The sequence below is a fragment of the Mus musculus genome, chromosome 1, assembly GCF_000001635.26.
Source record: "Mus musculus strain C57BL/6J chromosome 1, GRCm38.p6 C57BL/6J".
NCBI classification, from domain to species: Eukaryota; Metazoa; Chordata; class Mammalia; order Rodentia; family Muridae; genus Mus; species Mus musculus.
This window is the reverse complement of record NC_000067.6, coordinates 72,661,752-72,677,316: the sequence shown is the minus strand read 5'-3', so window position 1 is coordinate 72,677,316 and position 15,565 is coordinate 72,661,752. Positions and strand designations below refer to the sequence as shown.

At 37.6% G+C, this 15,565-nt stretch overlaps 1 protein-coding gene across 5 annotated transcripts in view; it reads left to right on the top strand.

Moving 5' to 3' along the window:
• Ankar (ankyrin and armadillo repeat containing) overlaps nt 1–15,565 on the top strand; it is a 57,605-nt gene that overhangs the window by 23,268 nt on the left and 18,772 nt on the right. For all 5 annotated transcript variants that reach the window (XR_003955720.1, NM_001347063.1, NM_176980.4 and 2 more), the window contains 5 exons: nt 1,447–1,648; nt 3,138–3,346; nt 7,121–7,225; nt 10,731–10,972; nt 12,061–12,229. Coding sequence is in view for 4 of the 5 variants with exons in the window: in NM_001347063.1 (NP_001333992.1) it covers nt 1,447–1,648; nt 3,138–3,346; nt 7,121–7,225; nt 10,731–10,972; nt 12,061–12,229 (927 nt within the window). In the remaining variant the exon portion in view is untranslated. The remainder of the gene's footprint in view (nt 1–1,446; nt 1,649–3,137; nt 3,347–7,120; nt 7,226–10,730; nt 10,973–12,060; nt 12,230–15,565) is intronic.

Below are 15,565 nucleotides of genomic sequence, written 5' to 3'. Positions count from 1 at the left end.
AATTAGAGCCGACCATCAGTTGTGACTTCTGATCATACACACCTTACTAAAAACTGAAAAACAAAGCAAGATTTTTTTAAATTTAGTATTCAAAAAAAATTTTGGTCCATTTCTTTATTCTCTCTCTCTCTCTCTCTCTCTCTCTCTCTCTCTCTGGTTTTTTGAGACAGGGTTTCTCTGTATAGTCCTGGCTGTCCTGGAACTCACTTTGTAGACCAGGCTGACCTCGAATTCAGAAATCCGCCTGCCTCTGCCTCCCAAGTGCTGGGATTAAAGGCGTGCGCCACCACGCCCAGCTCTGTCCTTCAGTCTCAAACTCCCTCATAATGCAGCGTATGGCCACCAATCCCAGCCAGTTTATTAGAACTCTTAATCTGGTTTGGTTGCAAAAGTTGTTAAACCATCTATTATCAAAGAGTCAGTCACAGTAGATATAAGTGACAGCTGTCCAGCTCTTCCTGTACCTTCTACTAGTGGGACTGTCTGTTACATACTAAAGATTACAAACTGTCTCCTGTCTCTTTGTAAGCGCTGTCCAAGGTCCTCAGGGTAATACAACGCAAAGTGGTGAGGCCTATCCTTCCCCCAGAGTACACATGATGATGAGACCCCATACTCTTCCAGGGACACGCTTTGGCTTGCCAGAGGTCCCAGAGTGTAGTCAGGTCCTGAGGCTGTACACAATGCCACTGTTCAAACCACAAGTGACACACAGACTGGTCAGATGTCTGATGTCACACTGAACTGGAATGTCTGCACAACATGCTCAGTATCACCAAAAGCCTGAGAGTGGTCAAGTGTACACACATGTGTGCTGCACTTGGCCAGCAATAAGTAGAGGAAACTGGGGCATCCCGTATGGCCTTGCAAACCAGAGCCATTGATAATAGTCTGTGGTTACTTCTAGGTAGTCATCTGAAGCAGATAGGGGCCACCAACAGCTATAGAGCTCTCAGGACCCACAACCCAGAATATGGGAGATGGGGTCAGCTAAGTAATGATTTTAAATGCATAGATTTAGGTCATATATTATAGGCAAAGATGTGATATAAAGACTACTAATAACCTAAGCCTAGTGACATGGGCCTGTTATACCAGCTACTTGATGCACTTTAGCAAGAAAGCTGAAGGTTTAAGGGCTAACCTGGGCAACTAAGTAAAATTATATTTCAAATTAAAAATGTATGTGTTATATGCAAATACATATACTTCCTCATGTTATTTTTTGTTCATAAAAAGTGTGATTACTCTATTCCAGACATTTCAAGTTAAGCAAAGAAATATAAAATTGCCCAAATAATTGTTTTAGTGTTTACTTTGTGATTTTTAAAAAATATTATAAAGCACTAAGCTGTATGGTTGGACTCATAAAGGCATTTTATTCATTGTTTATTCATTTTAAGGAATGCTAGCTCTCTACTTCTTAATAATTGTTGTTCATCTCAGGTCCAACACCTCTACATCTGGCTGCACAAGCTTGTTCACTGGAAGCAACCATCTGTCTACTTTGTTTCAAAGCTGATTACACTCTAACTGAGAAGAGGGGCTGGATGCCAATCCACTTTGCTGCCTTCTATGATAACATCTGCATCCTCATTGCACTCTGTAGGAAGGATCCTAGTTTGCTAGAGGCCGAGGCAACAGCAGAGTGAGTTATGGAGCATCTGTAAGAATATGAACTTCTGTTTCCTGACTATCATCAACCTTAAGGGTATAAATGGTTTGGGGGACTTGAAAGGTAGCAAAATGTTCTCTCCGGTCCTCATCTTCTCATACTGTTTAACCTTAGAATTTATAAAGTTTCCACCTATCTGTGTCTCCTAGAGGAATAAAGAGTGGATCCTGGGAATTTACCTAACTTTTGTATCAATAGTATAGCTTCACAGATAGGTTTATTAGGCTGACCATGTGACTAAGGAAGAGACCGTTGTTCTGTTTCCTATATGATTCCCCAGGTAGTTCCAGACCAAGGTAGATAGAATGTATCTCAATAGCAGTAGCTACTTGTGTCTAGCAGAGATACCAGCAAAAAGAAGAAACATTGGAAACAGGATACATCTCCTACAGTTTTCTGTTTCATAATTCTGCTGAAGAGCCACTTTTAGAATAGAGGTGTAAATTTTTCCTAAGGATTGTCTATGAATTCAAAGATTTCCTGAACCTATTCATGGATACTTTAGTCTTAGTCTTCAAATTGTGTGTCTATTATTTGCATACTGGCTTGAAAGCTTGAGGGACACTGGACTTTTCTTATTGTTCCTTTTTTTATTATTATTTTATTTTATTTTTGGAGACAGGGTTTCTCTGTATAGCCCTGGCTATCCTGGAACTCACTCTGTAGACCAGGCTGGCCTTGAACTCAGAAATCCGCCTGCCTCTGCCTCCCAAGGGCTGGGATTAAAGGTGTGTGCCACCACTGCCCGGCCTCTTATTGCTCCTTAACATATGGCTTCCCTACCATTGTATAAAATGGCAACCACTGCCATGTCCACGATCTTGCCTGTGTTATAGACTAGAGTAAAAAGACAGATGGAATGCATCAGCACACTCCTTTCTCTTCACAGAGGTGCCCTTGCAACTTCCACTACTGTCCTGTTAGTGGCACTTGTTTGCATTGTCACATACCTACCTATGAGGGAAGATGGGGATGCAACACTAGGTTGGATAACCATGCACATAACCCAAAGATTTTCATTATATAAAACAACAATCACCCAGTTTTCATACTGTTAGTATCTGCTACAATGGAGAAACTGGGATTTGCAATTGAATATAAAATATTTAAGATGTGTTGGATAACTATCAAATCTATTTGATATTTGTTAGGTGAATTGCTATTACCTGATTGTGTCTCCACTAACTTATAGAGCTGCTGAAAAGATTAGATAGGATAGTGCATTTTAATTATTTTGTATAGTATCAACTTCCAAACACATTAGCATGTATAATAATTGAGAAGGAGGACAGAGATGACTACTAAGGATAGGTAGACAGGAAGGCAAATCTGTGGAATTCAGAGAATAAGAATCTAAAGGAAGACAAAGGGGTAGTGTAAATTAGAGTTCTTTCAGCAATACAACAAAAAGAAATGTAATGCTATACCAGTGTTGACTGGTACAATGTGTCCTTGATTTCAGGAATCAGTGCACTCCGCTGTTGCTGGCTGCCACTTCGGGAGCCCTAGACACTATTCAGTACCTGTTTTCTCTTGGTGCGAACTGGAGAAAAACAGACACAAAGGGAAACAACATTATCCACCTGTCGGTGCTGGCTTTTCACACAGAGGTGCTCAAGTACATAATAGAGCTGAATATCCCTGAGCTTCCAGTTTGGGAAACTCTGGTGGGTAAGTATAGAACATGAGATTTCACTGTAAGGAAATATTCTGATTAGTCTATAACATGATTTTCCATGTGCAAAGGTGGGATAAATAAAATAGAATATTTATATTTTTAAAATTAAAGATCATGAAATAAATTTATGCATTGAAACCAGCAATAGTACAGTACTATATTTTTGTGTGCAAAAGTAGTTTGATTTCTAACTTAAAGATCTGTGGCCAAAATGAACTATATCTTACACAATGATATTTACTCTTGTTTCCCAACATTCTTAGAAGGCAGAACATAATTTTCTCCATTAATAAACTGAATTCCAAAAGAAAAAGAAAGGAAGAAGGAAAGAGAGGAAATTCAAGCCTAAGTAGCAAACGTTCTTTTCTGCTTATTCCTTACTCCTCATTTTAGAGGCAATTTTAGAAAAGTTTTCCTTCACATTTTGATGGATGTTCTATACAAAATTTTGTGTTCAATTTAGCCAGAAAAATAAGGGTTGTACAGTCAATTGAATGTACATGTCAAAATGTGCTCCTCCCCCAAGCCACATTATAATTACATAAAGATCAAACAATGAATCAGCAGCAGCAGTCAAGATTCAAGAGAACAGGAGTGACGGAACCAGGCAGCCACCTCTTAGACTTAGCATTCCAGAGAATACCAAGCCATCATTAGGAAAGCTGAGAACTTCTCAAACACATACGTCACAGTCCTCCAAAGGCCGGAGAACAGGCAGTGCCAGGGCTCTCCACAGAGCCCAGCCAGAAAGGCTAGCAGCTGCTGAGGCTGCCTTTCTCCTTGGTGAACAGAAGTGGGAAGGCCCCAGGGAGCAAAGGGGTGTTCCAGAGTGGAGCCAGCCTTAGTTAGGCAGAGGAAAGTGCCACTGTGTCTGGGAAAACCAAGGTGAATCTCAGATAGGGAAAGGTTATATCCAGGAAAAATAATAGTGAGAAATGAGACAGCACCATAGGTCGCCACCATGCCCAGCTGAGAGTGATCTTGTATAGGCAATGTAAATCCAAAGTATTGATTCAAGTAACAGCTACAAATATGAGGAGCTGGGCATGAGAGAATGGCAGAGCAGCATTGAGCTGGCTTCCTGTTTTCTATAACGTGAAGCCACAAGCAAAGCCTAAGGCTATGGCAGCAAGACGCAGCACTGTGTCCAACTAGGCCGATCTGTGGGCCACACAGTCCAAAGTACTGCTTTTACAGAGGTGAACCCTGAGAAGTGGGTGCAAAATCACAATATTTTGCTGTAGATATTTTAGAGGTGTATAATTTTGAAGATAAAATTAAAAATTAAAGTAAAAAGAAAAGAGATGGAGAAAGAGAACAGATGTTTTCCCATTGGGTAAGATATAGTTACTATTTCAACCTGACTCTTCTGTTTTAAGCTGTTTGGTTCTTTGGGCTACCGAGATGGTTCAGTAAGGCACCTGCTGTAGAAGCATGAAGGCCTGAATTCAGATGCTAAGCACACAAGTAAAGTTGGGCATTGTGGCCTGAATTCAGATGCTAAGCACACAAGTAAAGTTGGGCATTGTGGCCTGAATTCAGATGCTAAGCACACAAGTAAAGTTGGGCATTGTGGCCTGTTTGTAACCCTGGCACTCAGGTTTGCAAAACTGTTTTGAGAATTTCCCCAACTTTGTGTTTATTCTAGCTAGAATTACTATAAATATTAGGCTATTAGGTTAGTTTAATGTATACATGGAAATTTACTCATTCCACAATCCCCCCAATATTTCATGAAGATTAAGCAGCAGAAAAGAACTCAAGGGAAAACAAGGCAAACAAGACACAATAAAAATAGGAGGCAGGCCAGTTCCTGGAGCTCACTGCATCCAGTCTAATCAACTGATGCGCATCAGGTTCAATGGAAATGCTGTCTCAGAAATTAAGGTAGAGTCACTCAGGAGGCAGAGGCTAGCCTGGTCTACATTCTAGGACAGCTAGAGCTAAACCAGAGAAACTGTCTTGAAAAACCAAAACCAACCAGCCAACTTTAAAAGAAAAAAACAAAAAACCAAAACCCCAAACCAAACTAAACCAAACCAAAAAAGTAACATAGAGAAGAAATAGTGAAAGGAGCTTGATGTTGACCTCTGGACCCCAACTCCCAATACGAAGATACATTTATGAACAAACAAAACACACATTCACACAAACACACAAACTACACATGAATGCACACACACAAAACAAACATAGACACACAAATCACATGTGGGTACACACACAAAGCCATTCACTCAAACACAACATACAGAAATGGACATGAATTTACACACACAAAACATTTTCATGCAAACACTATAACACTATATACATATAAACAAATGATTATGCTTATGAATGCACACACACAAAACACACATTCACAGAAACACGACACTACCCACACACACACACACACACACACACACACACACACATACTTTAAAAAAATGATGTCCAACTATTTGTTCAAAATGGTGTCAGCACCAATCTTGGAAGACATTTTCTGAGTACAACAGCCCAAGGATATACTGGGAAATGTCTTAATGTTTATTTTTATGCACGTATGTTGCTTCATCTTAATCTTTTAAGAGAGTAATTGTGAAGATCAACTTGATTTATAATAGACAACCATCACAAATACCTCTAAGTCTGACCCTTGATAAGGATGACTTAATGGTGTATATAACTCCCAGTGGCTACTACTTACAGTAGCCATGGTTACAAAGTCCTGGTAATTAAATGATAATGACACCAGCAGAATAATAACTAGAAGCAAGTTAATTATTAGCCTTTGGAGTAGAAGCTAAAATTTAAAACAGGGCAGTCTCAGTAAGGACCAGGCCACGTCTGAACATAAGGTCAGAGAGAGATGAAGGAAAGATAGATGCTTTCTTACACCATAGACATTGCTTAGAAGCATATAGAATGTTCTATCTTTTGTTTGGAGTTTAAATTCATGCTAGATTTTAAAAAATCATATAAATCATTTTCAGGAAATATACAAATAATTTCATGGTTATTAAAATCATATTGATAAAGTAGTTTACTTTGCCATCCATAAAATCTCCTCAAATTTTATTCAAAACTAACCATAGGCACATGAGAAATATATTATTTTCATGTGATTTTGAACTGTATTTCTAGGCACTGTTAGCGATTTAGACCAAAGACAAATAACTTAGGTTTTTTTTTTTCAGTGAAAAAAAATATATATTATAAACCTCAAAGATTAGCTTTTGTCACTGTCACAAGTGCCCAAGATAATCAGCTTGTGCAGAGCAGCTCTATTTGGGCCCACAGGAATGGCTATGATGAATAATAACACTTATTACAGGGTCCTATGGCAGAAGCCCATTACCTATTTGCTTCATGAGAGGTATAATAAAATAGAAAGATAGGAAGAGGAAGAGATGGAATCCCACAATCCCCCTCATGGATACTTTCCCCAATGATCTAAAACTTCCACCAAGTCCTACTTCTTAAAGTTCCCATCATCATTGAATAGCATCAAGCTAGACACCAATAAACACAAGTGGTGACTAAACCAACTAAACCCTTAAGAAGGGCCTTTGAGGACCACCCCAGGTCTAAGCTATAGCCCATCATCATCCATCCAGCATCTTCCAGAGGACCACAAACATGGAATGAGTGTAGCCTATGCAGGTGGTGATGGGATGATTTTTTTACTCTTATGTTCACTTCACCTATATAAAAACAGAGTCAGCCATTCCATTGCCTCTGATGTGAATTACAGCTGTATTTTTCTGTTGAATACTTACCAGAAATGTTGCAGTGTGAAAGCTCCAAACGAAGAATGATGGCTGTCATGTCTTTAGAAGTAATTTGCTTAGCAAATGATCGATACTGGCAATGCATTTTGGATGCAGGTGATATATATCATACTATCTTTTTCTTATCATATTTTAAGTAGAGCCATATTGAACCCAGGTAACCATCTAAAAATATAAAAATACATATTAACATCGGCATACAAATTTAGTTCTGGGGTCAGATGTAAAGCACACACTCTAGGACTAACCTAATATTTGCAAATTTTGCAAACCTGAGTGCTAGGGTTTTCTCCAACTTTATTTTATAGATAGATAGATAGATAGATAGATAGATAGATAGATAGATAGATAGATAGAGTCTCATATATAGCCTAAGTTGGCCCTGGATTTGTAATCCTCTTGCGTCACTTTTTTTTAGATGCTTTATTTTTTAAAAATTTTTTTAGATATTTTCTTTTTTTTAAAATTTTTTATTAGGTATTTTCCTCGTTTACATTTCCAATGCTATCCCAAAAGTCCCCCATACCCACCCACCTCCACTCCCCTACCCACCCACTCCCCTTTTTGGCCCTGGCGTTCCCCTGTACTGGGGCATATAAAGTTTGCAGGTCCAATGGGCCTCTCTTTGCAGTGATGGCCGACTAGGCCATCTTTTGATACATATGCAGCTAGAGACAAGAGCTCCAGGGTACTGGTTAGTTCGTATTGTTGTTCCACCTATAGGGTTACAGTTCCCTTTAGCTCCTTGGGTACTTTCTCTAGCTCCTCCATTGGGGGGTCCTGTGATCCATCCAATAGCTGACTGTGAGCATCCAATTCTGTGTTTGCTAGGCCCCGGCATAGTCTCACAAGAGACAGCTATATCTGAGTCCTTTCAGCAAAATCTTGCTAGTGTATGCAATGGTGTCAGCATTTGGAAGCTGATTATGGGATGGATTCCTGGATATGGCAATCACTAGATGGTCCATCCTTTCATCACAGCTCCAAATTTTGTCTTTGTAACTCCTTCCATGGGTGTTTTGTTCCCATTTCTAAGAAGGGGCAAAGTGTCCACACTTTGGTCTTCGTTCTTCTTGAGTTTCATGCATTTAGCAAATTGTATCTTATATCTTGGGTATCCTAAGGCGTCGCTTTTTTTTTTAATTAAAAACTTGTATACAATCTATCTGATCATGGTTTTGCCCTCCCTGACTCCTCCTGGGTCCTCCCTTCCTCTCTACCAACTCAACTTTGGTTTTTCTCTGCTCTGACTGTAAACAAACAAACAAGCAAACAACACAAAAATGCAAGAAACAAAAACAAAGCAAGAAACAAGCACCTACAAAAATAAATAAAAACAAGCAGGCAAAAATCTGAAAAGACAAAAATGTCAAAACAAAGCAAAATTAAACAAAATACCATAGGGTTGTTGTTGTTGTTGGCCAGTTACTTCTGGGCAACATGGGGTGTGCCTGGAAGCATGGTTGATATACCTAGTTAAACTCCATTGGAGAAACCTAAATTTATCTTTGCCAGTCAGTATCAAATGCTGATAGCCTCTTGCTCAGGTTAGGTGATTCTTACAGTCTTCCCTCATCCTCTTCTACAGAGATCCCTGAAACTTTAGGGGCAGGGTTTGGTGAAGACATTCCATTCAGGACTAAGTGCTATAAAATTACTCATTCTTTGTAAATTGTCCAGTTTTGGGTCTTTGTGTTGGAGAGGCAAGAGGGAACTTCACTGCCGTGGGCTGAGTGGGGCACTGACGTGTGAGTATAGGAGTGTGTCATCAGGAGTCATTTGATCATCTTGTTCCTTTAGCAGAATGATAATGGTTTCCCTAAGGTCCATGACTATCTAGTCTCAGGGTCTTGGCCACACTGGCAGTGTCAGCTGTGGGTTCCTTCATCTCACAGCCTGTTGAATGCTAGGTTTACAAGCACATGCAATCAAACGCTGCTTTAAAAATATGTTTTAAACTCTTAAGGACACTTATTTGTTGATTATAAGCTTTTTTCTTTTTCTTTAAGATCACTTTTGTCAACTTTGTTTCTTATTTTTCATGTGAAAACTGCACATGATCAAAAGACTCTATACTTTTTAGAGAAACTCTATTTCTCTAAAAACTTAAAATTTAAAGAATAAAACTAACTTTATCCAAGTAGTTGTTCTAGTTGAATATTGGTTGGGAAAACTACCCTGACAAAAACAACTTAGGGAAGAAAGTGCTTAGTTTAGTTTATAATTCCAGGTTACAATCTATCATTACAGGGAAGTCAAGGATTCAGAAACTCAAGTTAGCTAGTCACATGCATCCACAGTTAGAAGCAGAGAGAAATAAATGTGTGCACACATGCCTTTTTGTGCCCAGCCCTCTTCTATACTTACAGTTCAGGAGCCCCTGCCTAGGTCATGGTTTTGCTGATGCCAATTGATGTAGGTGAGTTCCCACATCAATTAACAATAGTAATTCAAACAGTTATACTCATATAGACTAATCTTACCTAGACAGCTGAGAGACTCTCTTCTTAGGTGAGTCTAGATTATCTCAAGTTGACAGAGAACTGTTACAGCACTGTATTGCTATAATTACTAATTTATAAGTTATTCCAGTTCTAAACTTGCACATTTTATTTTATTTTTTAACTGAGAAACTAGAAGAAAATGTCAGACCAGGTTTGTAAATAGTTTTGCATTTAGCAACTCTATTAGTTGTGCGGCTTCTCTGGCCTGGTTTATTCATTAATCAAATGGATCGGCCGCATGGACTTGTTTTGAGAGCAGCACTGTCCACTACAGCTTTCTCAGACGGTGGGAATGTCTGATCTATCCACGTGGTACCTACTTCCCGAAGGTACATATTGAGACCCATCTAATGTTCCATGACTATTGATGATTGAATACTCTTAAATTTCTCTAACTCATTAAAACATGTTTGAAAAAGCTCCATGTCCCCCCAAAAGTCAACAATAGATGGCTTATTTAGGTCAATAAATAAATGAGCCAAGTTTTCTATGCCCAATGACTAATTATAATTATATTATATTATATTATATTATTATATATATTTTATAACTATATTATAATAAATGAGGTTACTGTTAGAGTTTACTAGATCAGTACTTTTTCACATCTATTTTTAAGATAACATGATAACATGCAAATAATTTAAAAAACACTACCATACAAAGACAATTCAGTACCAAGACAAGAACTTTACCATGTGGTATGCAGGCATGATGCTGCACACCTGTGATCCCAGCATTTAGGACGCTGAGACAGAAGATGGAGAATTGACTACATAGTGAGTTCCAACATACATAAAAAAATTTCAAATCTCATAGGTCAAAATGCAGTCTTCTGAAGCTGCTTTAGATTTACAAATATAAAGTATATGATTATGCATGCTATGCAAAATCAAATACGCAAAGAGAAAAGGCCACTATCTTGTAGATAAGACATAATTATTTCTACACCACTTCAAGCTGCTATTCTATACTTTGTAGAACTGTCTGTAACTATTTACATTGCCATACCATGAATGCTACTTCAATACTTTTAGTATATGTCACTTATAAATGATTTTGAATAATTTATGCTTATTTTAGTCTTATCTTTACAGGCACTATTCCTGCCTTAGTCAATCTATTAAAAAGTCCCCAAATAAAACTGCAGTATAAAACCGTTGGGTTGCTGAGTAATATCTCAACTCATGTAAGTATAGTGCATGCTATAGTGGAGGCAGGAGGCATTCCTGCTGTGATCAACCTGCTGACTTCAGATGAGCCTGAACTCCATTCTCGCTGTGCTATTATTCTGTATGATGTTGCTAAGTGTGAAAACAAGGATGTTATTGCCAAATATGTGAGTACTGTTTTATAGAACCCATTTTTCCACTGACAGAAACTTTCTCACACAGAAATTAGAAAGATAGAGATACATGTTGTTACACAGTAACAAAACTACTAGGGATGATGGGGAGAGAAAGCATTTCAGCCAGCAGCAATCATTTAGGTGAGTGCAGGTCTGTAGTGTAGTGGGCTTAGGGGGCCTAGATGCTCAGTACTGACAAAAGTTTAGAGTAGCCTGGTGAGAAGATGGAGTACTTTGCATAGTTTATACTGGTTGTTTCTTGTTTAAATGAAGATATTAGTTCTGTGCGAGAAATATATTCCAACTGTGTACCAGAAAGACTTAGAAAAAAAAATTGCTTTTGTTGAACACCAAACAATTGTTGCTATGCTATATTTCATCAAATAAAACCTACCCCATTGTATCCACTAGTATTTAAGATCTTTCTTTGGATATTTATAAATGAAGTTACTTGATTTGTTTCTTCAGTTTCCTAGAGTTGCTTCTTCAGTATGAATTGAACCATCTGCATTATAAAATGCACTTTCTATCAGGCTTAATGCTCTACTTTGAGTTCCTGATGGTGGAAACCACTTCTATCTTGTTTTCTTTGTACTCTCTCTTTTTTTTTTTTAATTTGCCTTTGTTCATTATTTTAAACTTCTTTGAAAAACTTTCATTGCTGTGCCTCATATCGGTTCCTTAGACAATAACTTGAAAATATAGTCACACCCAAGTCCAACTCTAAGTGCCTCAGTTTTATCTACTTAATTAGCTTGTTAATTGATTCTGGCAATTAGCCAAAGCTATGATAAGTGCTCTGTGTATGTAGTACCCTTAGGCTGTTACTCCTTTCCAGTTTATTGTGTCAGATAATGCATATGTGTGTGTTTATCTTAGTCCTGCAATAATATCGTATTTTTCCAGGTAAGAATCACTCAGTTGTCTTAACTTACTGTGTGACAGCAGTAGTCATTTTTGTTTATAAGCAATTGTTCTTTTCTAAATAAAGATGTATTTACAGAAAGCTTACAGACTTTTAAACAAAATTGTATCCATCTTAAACAAATTCAGATGTAATTCTCTTTGTTTCTTTTCAGAGTGGAATTCCAGCTCTGATAAATCTCTTAAGCCTTAACAAAGAAAGTGTGCTAGTGAACGTAATGAACTGTATCCGGGTGTTATGTATGGGAAATGAAAGCAACCAACAATCAATGAAAGACAATAATGGCATCCAGTATCTCATCCAGTTTCTGAGTTCTGATTCTGGTGAGCCTCAACCTGTCTGTTTAAAAGTGACAGATTTACCAAATGAAGCAAACACAGATCTGAATTTGTCCACGGACAAATATTTAGGATTTATCTTTGAATAGATCTAGGCACATAATATAACCCAAATATCTGAAAAACTTAAAATTACAAGGTTCAGAGAAATAACTGACTCTTAAAAGTATATTAAAATGTTTAACAAGAAACTGGCATAAGTAAAAATATTAGCATAAGTAACGAATATAGAGCATATAATATGTTTAAGGAGATTTCTTCTTGTATGAATAAGTGTGTATTTTGATCATTGGAAGCTATTTTGCAATGTACACCAAGAACTTTAGATTTGCTCTTATATATCTGGTATCAAAATCCAAGACAATCATCAGGTCCCTGCTTCTAAAGTGCACCTCAGTTCCAGGAACCCTAGGAATTTATCAGGACACTTTTGTAGCAGCTGCGAATTGGTCCATTTATGTACTGGAACAATCTCATCCCAGGAAGTGTATATGATAGTATGAGCTTTCCATTTTGACAGAAACATTGGTGAAGATGTATCCCTTTTTGTTCCTGTTTGTTTTGTTTTGTGCCTTTCTGTCACAGTTCATCATATATAATTACAAAATAAATACAAAATAAAAATATTGGTTAAAAGAGAAGCCAAGGTAAAAGATTAGGGAAATGTGGCAGAGAGTTTACTTTTATTTTAGAATTTCAAGTTTAAGCAACTGTCATCTTTAACTTGTATCATGTAGTAAAGACTCTAAAAGCTTCCCTTCAGATCTTAAGTTTCTGTTCCAAGTTTTTCTTTTCTTTCTTTTAATTATTTTAAGATATATTTTGTTTTTATGTCTCCCCGTTCATTTCATATTTTATAAGTTTGGATACTATCTCTGTGCCCTCTGATAAGTCTGGCTAAGGGTTTATCTATCTTGTTCATTTTCTCAAAGAACCAACTCTTAGTTTTGTTGATTCTTTGTATAGTTCTTTTTGTTTCTGTTTGGTTGATTTCAGCCCTGAGTTTGATTATTTCCTGCCATCTACTCCTCTTGGGTTTATTTGCTTCTTTTTGTTCTAGAGCTTTCAGGTGTGCTGTCAAGCTGCTAGTGTAAGCTCTCTCCAGTTTCTTTATGGAGGCACTTAGAGATAGGAGTTTTCCTCTTGCCACTGCTTTCCTTGTGTCACATAAGTTTTGGTATGGTGTGTTCTTATTTTCATTTAATTCTAAAAAGTGCTTAATTCTTTCTTTATTTCTTCCTTGACCAAGTTATCATTCACTGGAGCATTGTTCAGTTTCCATGTGTGCTTTCCGTTGTTTTTGTTGCTATAACAACATCTGTCCAGGACCTTCTCGCTTTCATAGTCTCTGGTGAGAAATCTGGTGTAATTCGGATAGGTCTGCTCTTATATGCTACTTGACCTTTTTCCCTTACTGCTTTTAATATTCTTTCTTTGTTTAGTGCATTTGGTGTTTTGGTAACTATGTGATGGGAGGAATTTCTTTTCTGGTTCAATCTATTTGAAGTTCTATAGGCTTTTTGTATGTTCATGGGCATCTCTTTCTTTAGGTTAGGGAAGTTTTCTTCTATAATTTTGTTGGAGATATTTACTGGCCCTTCAAGTTGGGAATCTTCGCTCTCTACTATACCTATTATTCTTAGATTTGGTCTCCTCATTGTGTCCTGGATTTCCTGGATGTTTTGGGTTAGGAGCTTTTTGCTTTTGTGTTTTCTTTGACTGGTGTGTCAATGTTTTTTAGGGTATCTTTTGCACCTGAGATTCTCTCTTCTATCTCTTATATTCTGTGGTGATGCTTGCATCTATGACTGCTGATCTCTTTCCTAGGTTTTCTAACTCCAGGGTTTTCTCCCTTTGTGATTTCTTTATTGTTTCTATTTTCATTTTTAGATCTTGGATGGTTTTGATCATTTCCTTCACCATTTTGATTGTGTTTTCCTGTAATAATTTAAGGGAATTTTGTGTTTCCTCTTTAAGGGCTTCTAGCTGTTTAGCTGTGTTCCCCTATACTTAAGGGAGTTGTTTATGTCCTTCTTAAAGTCCTCTATCATCATCATGAGAAGTGATTTTAGATCTGAATCTTGCTTTTCCAGTGTGATGGTTTATCCAGGACTTGCTATGGTCGGAGAATTGGGTTCTGATGATGCCAAGTAACCATGGTTTCTGTTGCTTATGTTCTTGTGCTTGACTCTTGCCATCTGATTATCTCTAGTGCTCCCTGCCCTCGATATATCTGACTGGAGCCTGTCCTTCCTGTGATCCTGGTTGTGTCAGAACTCCTCAGAGTTCATCTGTTTCTGTGATCTTGTGATTCTGAGATCCTGTGATCCTGAGATCCTGGGTGTGTCAGAACTCCTGGGAGTCAAGCTGCCTCTCAGTCCCTGAGATTCTAGTCTGACCTAACCCTGAAATCCTGTGATCCTGTGATCCTGGGTGTATTAGCTCACCTGGGAGTAGAGCTTCTTCTGGGTATTATGGGACTGGCTACAGAGTTAGCACCCAAGCTTTTCTCATGCCACCTATGATCCTGTGATCCTGGGCACCTTAGAGAACCTGGGAGTGGAGCTTCCTCTGGGTGTTGTGGGACTCAGGTCTGCCTAGGGCACAAGCCCAGCCCAAGTTCTTTTATACCTCTAACTGTATCTACTGTCTACTTGAGGAGCAGCATAAAGGGATAGTTTTTCTGTACAGTTTAATCGTTTAAATTTTATTTATAATTCTTTCTTTGTATCATTAATTAAAACTTAGAGACTAGTTCTTTTTTCTCTACCTGTTCTAGATATTATAAAGAGAAATAATTATGGCAATAACTTAAATGATTTCATACATACAAAAATACAAGTAAATAATTAAAATATTTCCCTGGGGGATGGAGAAATGGCTCAGTGGTTAATCACAGATACTGCTCTTCCAGGAGATCTGCATTCAGTTTCCAGCATTCACCTCAGGTAGCTCCAGGGTATCTGATGCCCCTGTCCTTTGAGGAAATCTGTAGTCATGTGCACAGTCACATACATAGAATTAAAAATAATAAAAATATTAAAAATAGAATTCCCTATTAGGCCTAACACCTAAAAAAAAAAGTATTGTTTTCCTACATGGTAATCTATATTATTCTCTTTAAAAGTATGAAGAATTTAAATTTAAAATTTAATTATTTTTCCATCTGCTTAAACTTTACTTATAACCTCAGTATTTTAGCAACCAATTCTCTTTGCCATGAGCCAGGTTGCTAAGTCATTGAGTATTAAGAAAATAGTTTCTAAGTGGGTTCATGATTTCTGTTTTACTTTGTTTTTTGAGAAAGAAAGGTTGATTTGG